General features: G+C 31.8%; 1 protein-coding gene across 3 annotated transcripts in view; it reads left to right on the top strand.

The window, feature by feature from the left end:
• LOC106686038 (alpha-N-acetylgalactosaminidase) overlaps positions 1-16,258 on the top strand; it is a 107,030-nt gene that overhangs the window by 84,174 nt on the left and 6,598 nt on the right. For all 3 annotated transcript variants that reach the window (XM_014429124.3, XM_014429125.3, XM_014429126.3), the window contains exons 2-7: positions 562-724; positions 1,908-2,082; positions 4,328-4,502; positions 5,617-5,711; positions 15,402-15,563; positions 15,635-15,832. In XM_014429124.3, the coding sequence (XP_014284610.1) occupies positions 582-724; positions 1,908-2,082; positions 4,328-4,502; positions 5,617-5,711; positions 15,402-15,563; positions 15,635-15,832 (948 nt within the window). In that variant the 5' untranslated portion in view covers positions 562-581. The remainder of the gene's footprint in view (positions 1-561; positions 725-1,907; positions 2,083-4,327; positions 4,503-5,616; positions 5,712-15,401; positions 15,564-15,634; positions 15,833-16,258) is intronic.

Here is a 16,258-nt window from a genome sequence, read left to right as displayed (position 1 = left end):
CGAGCAGTTTCTTGTCTTTTTAGTCTTGTATGAGGATTCCATGTCAGTCGTTTGTCGAGATGTAGTCCTAAGTAACGGAACTGTTCGACAGGAATAAGTGGGGTATTATTAAAGGATATTGTAGGGGAAGAGGTCATGGGTTTACGTCGAAGGGTAAATGTGATTTGGTGGGATTTATTGGAATTTATTTTAATCATCCAGTTTTGGCACCATTCTTCAAGGGTATTGATGTGGGATTGGAGGGTTTGAGATACAATGTAAGGCTCATTGTTCACTGACAATAGACATGTGTCATCGCCATACGTGGTGAGGATTGTGTTAGGATGGATAAGAAAAAATGATTTAAAAAAAAAAAAACAATGCGTTAAGGGTTAAAAGCCAGTGGAGGATGAGTGAGGGGTGCTACCCAGATAATTGAGGGTACTACTCACAGACGCTGAGGGGTTGTATGCAATGTATTTAAAAAAAGTTTCAGTAGACATACACCATTAAAATATTAATACTAGTAAAAACTACTTCTAATACTTGGTGTTTGTGTTACTAATTCATATTTACCGACAGGTACTTCGTTTTTGGAAGATATGATGATTTTACTACTACTCCTGGCTGGACCAGTGCTCAGTTTAGACAATGGCCTTGTCAGAACACCGCCAATGGGATGGCTCGCTTGGGAGAGGTTCAGGTGCAACACTGACTGCAAGAACGACCCTGAGAATTGTATCAGGTAATATATATATATTTATTATGGGTAATATAAGGGAGCGCGGTGGCCAAGGAATAAACCGCGTGGCTACTAACTCTAAGGACCCGAGTTAGAATCCGGCTGGTCAGAAAATTGTTTTCTGTTACACTGTAGCCGTGAGTTAACTTCTGGGGTCCACCCAGCCTCTTAAATTGGGTACCCTTAATTGGGTAAAAATCTGGCGGTCGAGCGTGATTCTGACCAAATCACCTCCTTGCACAACCGTTGGTCTAGTAACAGTTCTTCTTTACAAAGTACTGAGCCCCTGACCCTTCTTGGGTTGTAGCGGTACAGAATTAAATTTAAATGTGTAATATAATATATTTATTAGAATATTAATAATAAGAGCTGTGCCTCTTTTCAAATTTCCAATATCCAAAGTTACTCTGACCTGTGACATTCCATTCTATAATGAAACCAATTATGTTGTCAATGTCACATTAAATTTTTATCCAGAGTTTTTTATTGTTTTGAATTGGAACTTCTTCAGGCGAAGTAAGGCAAATTGTGACGACAGACGAAAAAGTGTAACACTTAAACCACCCTTCTGTGCTCTTGAACCTGGAAGACCACATTCTTCCTTTTATATAATAAATGCCAAATCCCTGCATAGATCATTACTAATCAGCATGAAAACACGTATTTTTTAATTCATCTTTTCATATATCATCAGATATCCAATGTTTTTTTTTCTTTCATATTCATTATTAATCAGCATCACTTACGTGCTACATTCAAATAATATTTTTTAATTCATCTCTTTATTTAAATTCATATATATATATATATATATATATATATATATATTTTACCAGGAATCTGGTTTTAATTTTTTAGTTATTACTTATTAGGTTCCATAAAATAGTGATTGTCTTTAGCGAATAATTCTTCAACAAACAGACCAGGAAATATTATTGACACAGTATTCCCTCATTATTTAGAAAAATTACAGTCAGAATTATTTGTATGATAAGCTATGACAGAACTCATTATTTCTTTCTTGGATAATGAATTAATATCTCTCGATAGATTTCCTTTTATGAAATTTCTCTTCCTTATTCTGAAATAATAAAATCGTTAAGAAGTACTAGAACCTGTGATAAGTCTACGAATATTATGCTTGGTTAAATTTCGATGATACGTCACGTGACATTGACATTTGCAGTGACCGCCTGTTCCGGACGATGGCCGACCTTGTAGTGTCGGAAGGATACGCGGCCGCCGGCTATGAGTACATCAACATAGACGATTGTTGGCTGGACAAAGAGAGGTCCTACACAGGTCAGCTCCAACCTGATCCTGTGAGGTTTCCGAACGGCATCAAAGACCTTGCAAACTACGTAAGTATTGTATTATTAACAGACTAATCATAGTTCCTATAAACAATTTAAAATTTTCTGATAAAACAGTCGATATCAAATAGCTTTTGAAATATGCAATAGAAATGGAACAATACATTGCCGAGAGGTGAGTTATTGCATACAAGCCATTGCAATGCATTTGTGAAAATATATGCTAATTTAATTTATAGATTAATATTTTATACTTATTTCTCACAAACGCTAGGAAAGTCCAACCCTAACCAAACCATGTTTTGACGATTTTTTTTTTTTCAATCATATGTAATAAACTAGGATCCAAACTTCTTACTACTGATACATTCCATGTTTTCTCTGTGTTTGTAACTACAACACAAATCATTTTTACAGAATGTTTTTAATTGTTTTCCTTCCATCTTCTACAATATATATATTTAAACCATTACATGTACAATTAACACAATATTTCTTGACATTTTTATAGAAAATAGACAAATTGGCATTGTGTTCCTGATCAATTATAAGGAATACAATTAAAACAGATAACTTATTCGTTAACCCTAATCATTCCACTTATTAAATTAGCAGTCCTATTTACACTTAATGTTAAATCCCTCGATTAAACAATAATAGTATTAATAAATCAAAAAAACTGTCTGCATGAAGCAATCAATTAGAGCAGATATGTTTTTATCAGTCTTCTCTAGAGTTCTATAATTCCAGTTCATATTTATTTTAGTTTACTGGATAGTCAAATATTCAATTATCATTTCAAATATATGGTTATTTCAATTAGCTAGAGAGAAAAAAATCAAATTAGAACAAGTGAGCTTTGTAACTGAGATTCAATGAATTTTTTTAAACTTTAAAATATACTTTATTTATATTTTTTATGCTTTTCATAATTTCTAACTAACTTTTAATAAAAAAAAAAAATTTTATCAGGACTAATTATTGTTTTCAGCTGATATTATAAACTGAAGCCTGTTGAAAATTTGTTGAACCAAGTGGATATTTTTTAACTGACCCATTGGTTCTCCGTTGATTACTTTACCTATTTCAGTATTTAAAAAAAATAAACAATGAAAATAATATGTCCTCACAGTAGAAATGTTTAGCCAATACACTTGCAACACGTAACCTCTTTCCACTGAAACCAGATTTTATTTAGTTTTTTTTTTTTAATGCAATGCTAAGACTATAAAGAATATATATATGAAAGAATTAAATATCTCTATTAGCAACATACCTGATGAGAAATATAGAAACTACAAGTTCCAAAGAGGTAATTAAAAATTGAGTAAAGTACAATGTAGATTGCTTTTGTGAAACTATTTCGTAGAATAAGAATGGGTTTTTTTTTTTCATTCATATTCTTTCTTATCCTGGATGTAAACGTCATGAGTGACAAGCCGCTAGGAAGGGAATAAAGAAAAGTGTGGTGGGATTGAAGGGTCAGGGACTAACTTTGAGTTAATAAAATCATTTTTCCATTTTCTTTACATAAAGCTAATTCACATAATATTTATATATAATCCTATAATTTTTTTCGAAATTATCCTCAAATTTTTAAGCAAGGTAGTGCCCTTGTAAATAAACCTATTAAGAATTTCATTCATTAAACCTTTTTTTCTAAATTAAAATTAAAATGATATGACATTGAAATTCGCATAATTCTAGCTTGTCGAGACTCGCACACAAATTGGTTAGCCATTACGTTAATTATGGTTAGAAATTTGTATTTTTCTTACTTTTGAAGGTCTAGAATCTAAAATTTAAACTAAACTAACATTCTTATCACTAAAAATTACTTTTATCTTCTTTTAATATGATAGTTTGGAATAGCATAAGACAATTTCGAATAATAAACATAATTCTATAAGAAGAAATCAAAACGAAATATTGAAACATTGAGATAAAACATAAGGAAATTAAAACTTTTTGGAACAAATAAAGTGCGGAATATACTTCCAGTGGCTCGTTACCCCTAACCTTTACATTCAGGTAAATGTTTTTATTAATTTTCAATTAAATTTACAAGTTTTTCTTTTTTATTTCAGGATTACTTAGTGATATATTTTTTGTTATTTATTACCATTAATTTCAAATATTATTAATCCAGAAGAATCTTTCTATATTTCCATTAACAATGAAAGATCAAAAATTTTAAATGCCAATCAGCTTTTCATAATTTATGATTAACTAATTGACTAATTGGGTTGTAGGTGATTGAAATTGTGTGTAATAACATTACTTTTACAAACAGGTTCATTCAAAAGGACTTAAATTTGGCATCTATGAGGATTACGGAAACTATACATGTGCGGGCTATCCAGGAATATTGGGATCTCTGGAATTGGATGCTTTAACGTTCGCAGCTTGGGATGTCGATTATGTAAAACTAGACGGGTGTTATGCTCATCCTCGTGAAATGGATATAGGTAAGACTTGGTGCGCGTCGCAGCATAATTATTTACTTTAATCAATCAAATCAGTGTCATCATCATCAACATAATCAATGCAAGACTTGAAATCACCGCTATAGCATTATGATTGTAAAACAGCATGCCTATTTTACGGGAAAAGGGAATTTGATGCTATTTTTGTGTCTATAAAGTGATATAATTACAATTAGACCTATATGTTCCAATCATGACGAGAAAAATGAAACCATGACAACGGCAAGATGACTTAGAATTCCTCATTATTATATTCTTAGCATTATTAATACATAATAATAAAGGACCAGACGAATACATTACGCTAATATTCAGCCGCTAACCAAGGCTACCTACACCTAGTTCCAAGTTAACACATTACGTTGTCGAGATGCGGTGCAGTTCAGGCGCCAAATTAATAAGTGAGGTGCACTAACATCGGAAGGCTTCAGACAATACAGGTTCAATTAGGATAGGTTAGCTGAACAGGTGATGAATTGACGGGAAAATCGCAGGATGGAAACTCCACCCTGTAATATATTCGCTCATAGTCGTGCATGACAAAGTCCCAGAGGTATTAGCTTTCGTTATTCTCCCGACAAAATCCTTGGAAGAACGGTTACTGCTCTCTTTAAGGTATTTGCGTACAGTAAATAGGTAGCTAGTCCTACAGGTATTCCCTGTAGAATAAAAAAAATACGAAAGTAATCTCGTAATTTCTCAGCTCACTTTCAACCAAGAATCACGAGGCACTTTTAATCAAGAAACAATAGACTTTTTTGGAATTTTCCTCAAACATTTCTGACCCCATCATATTAAGCACTTATGGGCGAAGAGAAGAGGGTTTTACCATTCTCATACATGATGATTTAGTGCATCGGCCACTTTCCTTTTTAGTTGTTATTTGACAGCTTTTCTTAACTCACCCAACGCAGGTTTCTCACTAGAATATAAATGAAACGATAAAATTGAAAATTTCCAAGATCCGTTTACAAACATATTGTAATAGAAACATATAATGACAAATATATTTTTTATTTAAAAATGAATTTTAGCTACAGAACGAACTAAAACAAGACTCAAATACTGATGATTAACGATTTTATCTAATTTCCAGGTTATCCAGAATTCGGCTTTTATCTAAATAGGACCGGGAGGCCAATGGTGTACTCATGCAGCTGGCCTGTGTATCAAATATATGCTGGTATTCAGGTAAAAAGGCATAAATTATACAATAAATGTCATATTAATAATTTATAATCAGTTACCACCTGTTGAGTACGTGTACCATGTACGATCAATCAAAATGAAATATTCTATATGGCTGTAATCGGTATACCCTTTTACTTCATTCATTAAGGTGTTAGGGAGGGGGGTGTGATTCGAAAATTCTACGTTTATATACACGAAAAGTGTATTAGGAACCGAGAGAAAAAAGTATCATATATAATTTGAGAAATGTTTTGTATTATCGTATTCCGCCTTTGTTCTGCAATATACCAATCAATTTGTTTTTCATGAAGGATAAGGAGTATATTAAAAAACAAAAACATGCTTCGATTAAAGTAGAACCAACAAACTTTATTTATTTATCAAGTCAAACCTGTTTTCATCGTCTTTTAAGACCCTAAAATACGAATTCTTATTTTAATAAAATATTATAATTTTTTTATGTTTAAACTCATTCAATTAAATTGAAAAATTTTTAGTTATCCTACATCATATTGAAATAATTTATACCGACTGGCCTAGGAAAGTGGGATTAAATATTTTTTATGGAAAAATAAAGTTGATATTTGTTTTTCGCATCTCAAAAAAACCGTTAGCTAGGAATTTTTATAGTGATCCAAAATCATTCAGAATATTCGTCTTGCGTAACGCCATAGATGTTTGTTCGAAAATCAGGAAAAAAATGCAATTCAATACGACTCTATTAATCCACACAAAACTTACAAGCGGCACACAAAATAGTACAAACCATGTTAAGTAATCTTTATACGAATACTGTTTCTCCAATATAAAGGAATAAAATTTGAAAGATTTGGATGAAATTGTGAGGCGTTATGATTTTTTTTGTGAACGCAGAACATCGTTGCAAAATAAATGTCCTCTGAAATCCTCCAGAAATTTTTTATTTCTATAAACATATGTGTTTAAGGGTTCTAAGAGACGCTGAATCTGACTAGATTTTTTTTTTAAACAATTTTTTATCACCCAACGATACGGGTAATGTGTTTTTGTTTTCGTAACTTTTAATATATTGCAACTGATTTAATAAGATAAACAATTTTTCCTTATTTGTCATGGAAAACAAGAAATTAATTAGTAAAAAATATTTATTAAATGCATCCTGAGCAAAGATGGAATACGATAAAATAAAAAATTTATGAAATTTTTTTTTGACTCCCAAAAACGTGGCAAAACACGTGTCTGATACTTTATCCTCGTATCTCTAAAAAAAAGTTTCGTTAAAATTGGTGGTCCCACGTGCATAGTATCCCCTTGATGACATCCTGTGCTGAAATAAAACATGAATGAATGAAATATTTGAAAATGGATCAAGTTCTGATTAGGACGTCATTGAAAGGTCAGCGCTCTCCCATGGAAACGAAAATACAATAGATGACAACCATTCATCAACATAGGTCGGATACGCCACTGGCAGCTGATGTTCAGTGATTAATCTTACTCATACCGTTAGGTCAGTTCTAATAGAACCAGCCTGTTCTTTCGACTCCACGTGTAGCTCTGTAAAATAGAATCGATATGATAATCATAATACAGAAATGATCTTTTGACCCCAACGAATCTGATAAATATGAAATATGTCATGAAACTACAAGCTCGGCATTAGCTACTTCAATGAATTATTCAGGGAGCTGAAATATGTACTCCAGTGCTCAATACATCAATAGCATTTATATTATTTTTAATCGTATCCCACTGAATGAAATTCAATTTAAACTAAAAATTCCTAGAAATATTTACAATGAATTAATAATTGATATCAGATTCGTTATCTTGGACTACACATTGACAAACGACTAACTGGAATCCTCACACAAGACTGAAAAGACAGGAAACTGCACGCAGATTCCGACTATTACAGCACTTACTGGACAAACGGTCTAAACTTCCAACTCATTACAAAAGACTGATCTACATGAAAATAATAAGGCCTATCTGGACATACGGAGTTGAGCTTTGGGGCTCCACTAAACCTTCGAATTCCTCCCGTATCCAATCCTTACAATCCAAAATCCTTCGTAAACCTCAATGCTCCTTATTTTGTTACTAATAAAACCATCCATAAAGACCTAAATCTTCCTTATGTAACCGATCTAGCCCGAACCCGATATCATTCCTTCCATTATAAACTCCCTAACCACCCAAATCCACTAGTTTATAACCTTGCTTCCTCTTCCATTCCTGAAAGAAGATGACCTCTGAAAATTCTGAAATTTGCTTGTTGTATTTTATGTACAGTTTTAAATGTCAATAATTAAATTTTAAAAAATAAATAATTCATATAATATTACAATTGAATAATTATATAAAATGAATAATTTCAATATAATTATTTAATACAAATATTAAGGAGAAAACGGTGGGGAGATGCGTGTAGAAATAAATCACAAACAAATTAAATACACTGTTTTATTTGTGCCAATGATCGGCCTAAGTATGTTTTCTCGCCTAATCTATTCCAATCGTATTCATGAAATGAAAAATGAAATAAAGAAAAAAAAAATTATTCTGGAACAAAAGTCTGCTAAGAATAAATACATAGTTCACAAATTAGGATTAATTGTATAGCAAACATTTATGAAGTTGCAATATACAGGTCAAATTACATTAATTCATTAGGTTAAATTACAAATTATAATAGTAATCAATATATGGCTATATACATTGTTCACATCGATACGGAGGTTCGATTAAGTAGTAAGTTAAGGAATAGGTGTTGTTTAAAGAAAAATATGGATGAGGATTGGCGAATGGAGATGGGAAAAGAATACCAGAAGGAGGTTGCACCTATGACGACGAATTTTCTGAAGGAGGGGGTTCTGTTGGAAGACATATATAGATCAATCGGACGGGATCTGGTGTTAAATGAATGGATGGACGTAGATTAAGGAGATCAAGGATATAGGTAGCTTTTATGATTTAAAAAACTTGGGGTAGGAAAACACCAAGAATGTATTGCCATTGGGAGGTTGAATAGATTATTCAATATTGGGAGGTATGCCAACCGAGCGCATGAGAGTGCCTAAGAATCTTACGAAGTAGTTCATGATTCACATGGGCCGTCCGGAGCTCAAGTGGTTGAGGCGCAGGTCTTAACAACCTGAGAACTGCAAGCGGTGCTGGTTCGAATCCGGCCTGGGGGAAGACAAAAATTACCAGGGAGCGGCCATGAAAAAAATAAATAAAATAAAATAACAGACCAGCAAATAGCTCTCTGTTGACCAATGAACCGTAGTCAGAGAAGGAGAAAATAGAGAGGTTACCAGAAACTGACGGGTATTCAGAAGGATCGAATTACGGAATCAAGCGGCGGGTTTCACGTAATTTTCCAATTTTAGACGCTTTTTAAATATTGCTTGATTTAACTATCTTAAGTCTCCTCTCCCCGTTCCAAGTTAATATTTTAAAAGTGATATAGAACCGTCCCAAAAAAGGGGTTTTACTATTGCCTTCTAATATTCCAGGAGAGGTATTGGTCGAAGGTGACTCCAAGGTTTTTTATTGTGGAATAAAAGTGAATCGGTTGGTTGCTAAGGCAAAGTAAAGGATAAAGGAGGTGCTTGGGCCCTATAACAATGGCATTAGTTTTTCCAGCATTCAAACTCAAATCGTTGTTTGACGCCCTTGCGTAATTGCTATCTGTATCTACTTGAATCATTTAGAAGGCCTCAAGCTTCTTGGAGGGATGTAAGGATAAGTTTTTTTTAATATTTATTTATTGCTATTTACAACTGTACATTATAATACATTTAGTAAATCTGATCTAAGTTAAATTGGAGTGTTACAGGCGTGCAGAGAAAATACCCATTGGTAGCATTCCAATAACATTTCTTCATTAGGTCTCGAGGCCGTCTTCTTTTCAGACGCCTCGGAGGATGCAAGGTTAGAAACTAGGGGGTTTGAGTGGTTAGAGAGTTTATAATGGAAGGAGTGATATCTGGTTCGGGCTAGATCGGTTACATAGGGAACATTAAGGTCTTTATGTATGATTTTATTTGTGACAAAGTAAGGAGCATTGAGGATTTTACGAAGGATTTTGGATTGTAAGGATTGAATACGAGAGGAATTCGAAGGTTTAGTGGAGCCCCAAAGCTCAACTCCGTATGTCCAGATTGGCCTTATTACAGTCATGTAGATCAGTCTTTTGTAATGTGTTGGAAGTTTAGACCGTTTGTCTAGTAAGTGCTGTAATAAGGATACGTAAATTTGGAAATCGTCTTGTCATCCTTAATGTAAATTCATATGTGTATTGGTTATCATTTGTTAGAACTGATGTATTCTTGGCAGGAATAAAGTTGAGATTCTTCAGTTTAACCTCAAGAAAGTTTAAAAAACTATTTTTTAAAGTAACTGAAGTTGTGTAATGCGCCCCAGAACTTTACTATTTATGTTTCAATTTTTAACTCTTTAATCTAAAAACATTATCATTTGGTTCTTGACATTTTTAACCTATTTTCGCTTTCTAATTCATTAAAATTCCATATTACATTATTATTCGTATTTTTAAATCTAGATTGTCGATCAAAACTTTATTTTAGGATAAAGTCTTTAAAGAATATTATAACCCCCTCTCCTTTAATCTTTAAGTTGATTTCCGCTGCGTCATAACAGTGTTCCTATGAACACTGCTCGAGGAGAGAATGTTAGGGGAGCGGTCAGAAATAAAACACACGGCCCAAGTATTTTTTTTATCGTTATTTTCATTTTCATATCCACTTATTTTCCTACATTCTCTATGGAACACAACCCTTGTACTTCTATATTTTCTCTGTCTTCCACTAGATGTCTGCCTTGGAAAAAAAACTTACCATCTGGATAAAAAGTTCGTTTTTTTACTAAGTCCCTTAGGAATAGTATTCCTTCATTAATCTCAATAATTTTAAACGTCTTGTGGTGAATTTTGCTGTCACAATAGTGGTATGTGGTCCATCTCTAAGGGTATAGTTAATTTTTAAATCATTACCTGTTCTTTACCAGCACTCTTAATACTGGAATTTACAATTGGATGGAATAATTTGTTTTATGGATTCGAGTAGTAAATGAAATTTTTAGTTTCATTCGTTTCGAGCTCTTTTTTCGATCCAACGAGCCCTGCAGGCATAAACGCCAACTTTTGACCATTGGCAAACGATGAGGAAAATCTAACAAAACATAAGAAACAAAAACGTTTTAGAATTGAATTTACCCAAAGAACCCGTCATCTGAATTGAGGAATGTCTATTTATAGAGATCGTCGTGACACTGTTGATTCTTCTCGACCTGTCGAGATCACCCTAATTATTATTTTAGAAGCTTATGAGATATCAGATTCTAATACGATTTTGTCTTTTACGTTAGTTGGATGTAGACGAGTTGATCGTGAATAATATATAGGAAGATGGTTTGAGATGCGGTCAGAGAATAAAACGAATTAATAAAAAAATTATTTATTGGTGTCACCGTTCGGGCAGAATTTCAAGCCTTCATCAGGGCTGGCTTGTAAGATGAAAGACAAGCAATTATATATTATTAATGTGGTAAATATTATATGCAAATAAATATTATTCACGTAAAAATATTAATTGTTTAAAATGGAGATAAAGTCGGCCATCATGTGCTCGGTCCAAACAAAATGCGCAATAAAGAAATATACCGTGTGATATTTTGCGACAAAGAATATAAATTTACTTTAACTAAATTAGAATATATTCTTTATGATGAATATTTTTGAATAACGTTTTCATGTACCTATTGTTATTCCATTTTTCTTTTCTGTATATTCACAATGACCACAAAATGTAATTGCTACAACAACAAAAGTTAAATACAACAAAAGTTAAATAAATAAAAAACAAAGATCTTCGAGGAAGATAATTCATTTATTAACAGTACAGACACGATAGGAGATTAATGACGGCATTTGCACTGGCTTAGTGGCGTACAGAAAGGAGAGACATTCATTCGTTCTACGAATTATTGAGACGTACAGGCGCTGGGAAGGAGGGCAAACGTTTCGACACAGTCTGGTTTTTAAAATTTTCGTTACCTTAATTTCCAAAAATCAAAAATAATTGTTTACGGTTTATGACGATTTGAATGCAGACGATTGCAATGCAGAAAAAAATTATTTTTGGTGATTAAGGCCTTCAAAACGTTTAGGATATAAAAAAGTGCCAGATATGAATTCGTCTTAGATTTTATATGCTATCATAATTCGAAAAAAAAATACTCATACCATCGATTAGGTGCGTTGGAGTTCCATTGCTACTAAAATTTCAAAAACCAGGCTGTGTTGAAACGTTTGCCCTCCTTCCCAGCGCCAGTACGTCTCAATAATTCGTAGAACGAATAAAAGTCTTTCTTTACGCCACTAAGCCACTGTAAATGCCGTCATTAATCTTCTACCGTGCCTGTACTGTTAAAAAATAAATTATCATCCTGGAAGATCTTTGTTTTTTATTTATTTAACTTTTATGTAGCAATTACATTTTGAGGACATTGTGAATATAAAAAAAAGAAAAATGGAAAAACAATAGGTACATGAAAACAATATTCAAAAATATTCATCATAAAAAATATATTATAATTTAGAAAAAGTAAATTTATATTCTTTGTCGCAAAATATCACACGGTATATTTCTTCATTGTGCACTTTGTTTGGACCGAACACATGATGACCGACTTTATCTCCATTTTAAGCAATTAATATATTTACGTGAATAATATTTAGTTGCATATAATATTGACTATATTGATAATATAGTCAATAATATTGTATTGCTTGTCTGTCGTCCTACAAGCCAGCCCAGAAGAAGACTAGAAATTCTGGCCGAAACTTTAGGACTAATAAATAAGTTTTTTGACTAATTTGTTTTATTCTCTGACCGCACCCCCAACTATCTTCTCCTCATACATATTATACACGGTAAACTATCTTCTTATCACTGTGAATAATATTCCATCGATCTATGTGGCCTTTAGACTTCTTCTCAATAACACATTTAATGCTCTTCATTAGATCACAAATCTTCCCATCAGCGTACTCTTAATAACTAGTCTCCCCTCCACCAAAGGAAAGGAGAAAGAAGTGTTACTTTGCTAAATTTGTATTAAATATCTTAAGTATCTACTTTCTATCTAAGTTAATAAAGATAAATCAAATACTGGAAGATTATTTACTTACTTTTTTACATTTTATACCCCTGTTATTTTACACTTATGTTTTTGTTTTCCTTTTGTAACTATGTGTTTGTATCTTTTTTAGCCCTGAAGAAGCCCTGCAACGTGGGGCGAAACGTTGGCTCATTAAAATAGTATATTTCTACTATTTGAGTTTTTCTTGACCGCACCCGGACCATATTCCTTTCATCATAAATCAAAGACATTTGCCACCCCTCGAAGCGCATCGTTCAATCGTGGGATTCCACTTATATTCCGACAAATACGAAATTTTTGTCAATCTCGTATTACAATTTATAAATCCTTCTAAATATTATTGAACTAATACAAATATATACTGAATAATAATGATCAGAAGGCTTGTAGCGCTTTAGCAAACGTGACTGGATTTTGTTAAAGTTCAAAAGATTAATTTTTGGAAAATTTTAATTGGCTGACTGACCATAACTTTGTTTATCTTGTATATTTTATTTTATTCACCATATTATATTTAATGTATCCAGTCTTTCAATTTCATTTCTTCTTTTCTGTATTGTATAATCTTTTTTTTTATTATGTATATTATCATTTTAAGTTTTTTTTTTTTAATATTTCTTTAATTTTTAATACTTTTTACTTTAACATTATTTTTGAATTTAGCGTATATTTAAATATACGGTTAACCGTCAACCGTCCCACTACTCTCTGTCTTAACTGTCACCTCATTTCCTTGGCCACTTACCATCTGAGAGGTACGCCTCCTATCTTGTTCATTATCTTTCTTTATGCTTGATTTTACTCTTATTCCCATCTTCCATCTCTTGTATGCCTGTATTTCTATAAAAAATTTTTATCTGTTGTTATTTTCGTTTTCTTTAATTGTCTAAAACCTTTTGTTATTCTTATTTAATTTCAATATTTACTGTACAAGTTTTTTTTTTTTTTTTTTTTTTTTAAATTCTTAATGGACATTGTTCATTTATTTATTAAATAAATCAAATTGTTTCCTGGTATAGTCTCAACACTTTTTATTACATCAATAGTCCAACGTTTCGGCCATTTGGGCCATCCTCAAGGACAATCTAAATATTCAACAGCTTATTTTATATTCATTTGTAGCAATTATAACAACAACATTATCACTAATAATATAACATACCTTCAAATAAAAATTCTCACCTCACATCAAAATTTAAAATTGTTTTGCAGGCTATTCTGCCCAGGTCATTAATTATAAGTCAAACACACCCTATGAAATAGTCAATTATTAGAGAGTCATATCAATTATTAATAAGCTTACCTAAGCTTATGTTTAGTAACCTATTTTTTTTAAACTTTTAATTTTCAATTAATCCACATTATCACTGTCATATAAACAAACTATTTATTTCCACACACTCAGATCAGCCTTGTTTATAATTGAATTCAAATTGCATTTTGGTCTCAATCTGTGTTTATTCCAATTATTAAAATTAATTTTAAATTGTAACAAAACTTTTTCCAATATTTTTCATAAATTTATTTTACTTAAAATCTCTGCATAATGTTGGTTTAAATTCCTTGTATCCGTTTTAAAATTAATTGTATAATTGATGTTCTTTGATATATAAATTGACTCAAGTATTTTTCTCTTATAAGTATTTCAAGTATTTTATTAAACATATTTCAAAATATTAAGTATTTATTAGTAAATAAATACCAGTCTCAAGAAATTGAAAAAATTATATTTAATTGTTCATATATTTTTACTCCATTTAAGTGTTCGTGTTTTTTTTAAAGCCCTGCAACTTCGGGCGATACGTTAGCTCATAATAAATAGCATTTCGACTATTAGAGTTTTTCTTTGTCTGCACCCGGACCATCTTCCTTTTATGATAATTTTTTTTTATTTCTTTATTAAGAAACGTTTACAACTATTTAAATTTTTAAAAATACATCTGCGCACTTGCTTAGCCTCCACTGGCTCATTACCAGTGATGCGGCGAGAGGGATGCGCTGGGTTCTCTTGAGCTCTGCTCTACCGCTCACACGTGAGGGAAAGAGTGGGCTTGGGGATCCTCAGGTCGATTGTGTAAATATTGTATATATTATTTTATCATTATGTTATTGTATTTATTTATTTTTCATACAGATAGTTTGAGTATGTTCATCTTGTCTATTCTTTTGTTTGTATATATTTTAAGAGAGTTTTTATTATTATTTATTTATTTTTTTTTTTTATTTTAGTGTGTATGAGATCATTCATCACTATTACCTATTGCCCACAACTGTATGGCAGATTGTAATATCTATCAATAAATAAATCTTTAAAAAAAAAAAAAAAAAATACATCTAGTAAATTTGAAGCTTGATTATAATATGATACAGTCCTCTAGAGAAACTACCCATTGGTAGAACTTAAAAAACAAAATATTTGAAGCTTTTTTTATTTTCGTTGTTAACTTTAGGAATTGAAACTGCAATAATTTATAGAAAACCTGACATGATTTTTCATATCTTTTGTATATTTGATTCCAGCCTAATTTCACATCGATTATTGATAACTGTAATCTATGGCGAAATTTCGACGACATTCAGGATTCTTGGTCAAGTTTGGAAAGTATAATAGATTATTACGGTAACAACCAGGACACTATCGTACCAAACGCTGGTCCGGGTCATTGGAACGATCCAGACATGGTAATATTTGAAAATTCATTTTTAATTTAAACATTATTAAGAATGCCATTATACATAGAGTTTTATTCTAGCTCATCATTGGAAACTTCGGTCTGAGCTACGAACAAAGCAAAACACAAATGGCAATGTGGGCGATTTTGGCAGCCCCACTTTTGATGTCAGTAGATCTCCGCTCGATAAGGCCAGAATACAAAGCTATATTGCAAAATAGGAAAATTATTGCAGTGGATCAGGACCCACTTGGAATCCAAGGAAGAAGAATTTACAAGGTACATGAACAATTTATTTAATTTTCCAATACAATCTCTTAATTTATAATTCAAAAGACAAAGAATTACGAGGAGAAGGTGGTTGGGGGGTGCGGTAAAAATAAAACACAAATAAGTTGAAGTAACTTATTTAATCGTGCCAATGTTTCGGCCTGAATTTCTAGCCTTCATCAGGGCTAAGAACAGAACAAGATAAAAACCAATGAATACAGAAAATAAAAAATAAAATATAAACAGAATGACATAAAGTAAATAATTGCGCAGAATGGAATTAGTAAAATAAAGTGATGAAAGAAGTGGAAAATAAAATGTATATATAGGTAATTGAATAAGTAGGTAAATAACATAATTAAGGAAATAAAATAAAAATGAAGTTATATAATGCAAAGAAATATGAATATATTAGTTTATTAATAATTTTTTTTT

The sequence above is a fragment of the Halyomorpha halys genome, unplaced genomic scaffold (assembly GCF_000696795.3).
Source record: "Halyomorpha halys isolate HHAL.00 unplaced genomic scaffold, Hhal_1.1 Scaffold766.1, whole genome shotgun sequence".
Classification (NCBI taxonomy): Eukaryota; Metazoa; Arthropoda; class Insecta; order Hemiptera; family Pentatomidae; genus Halyomorpha; species Halyomorpha halys.
This window is presented reverse-complemented; position numbering and strand designations above follow the sequence as displayed.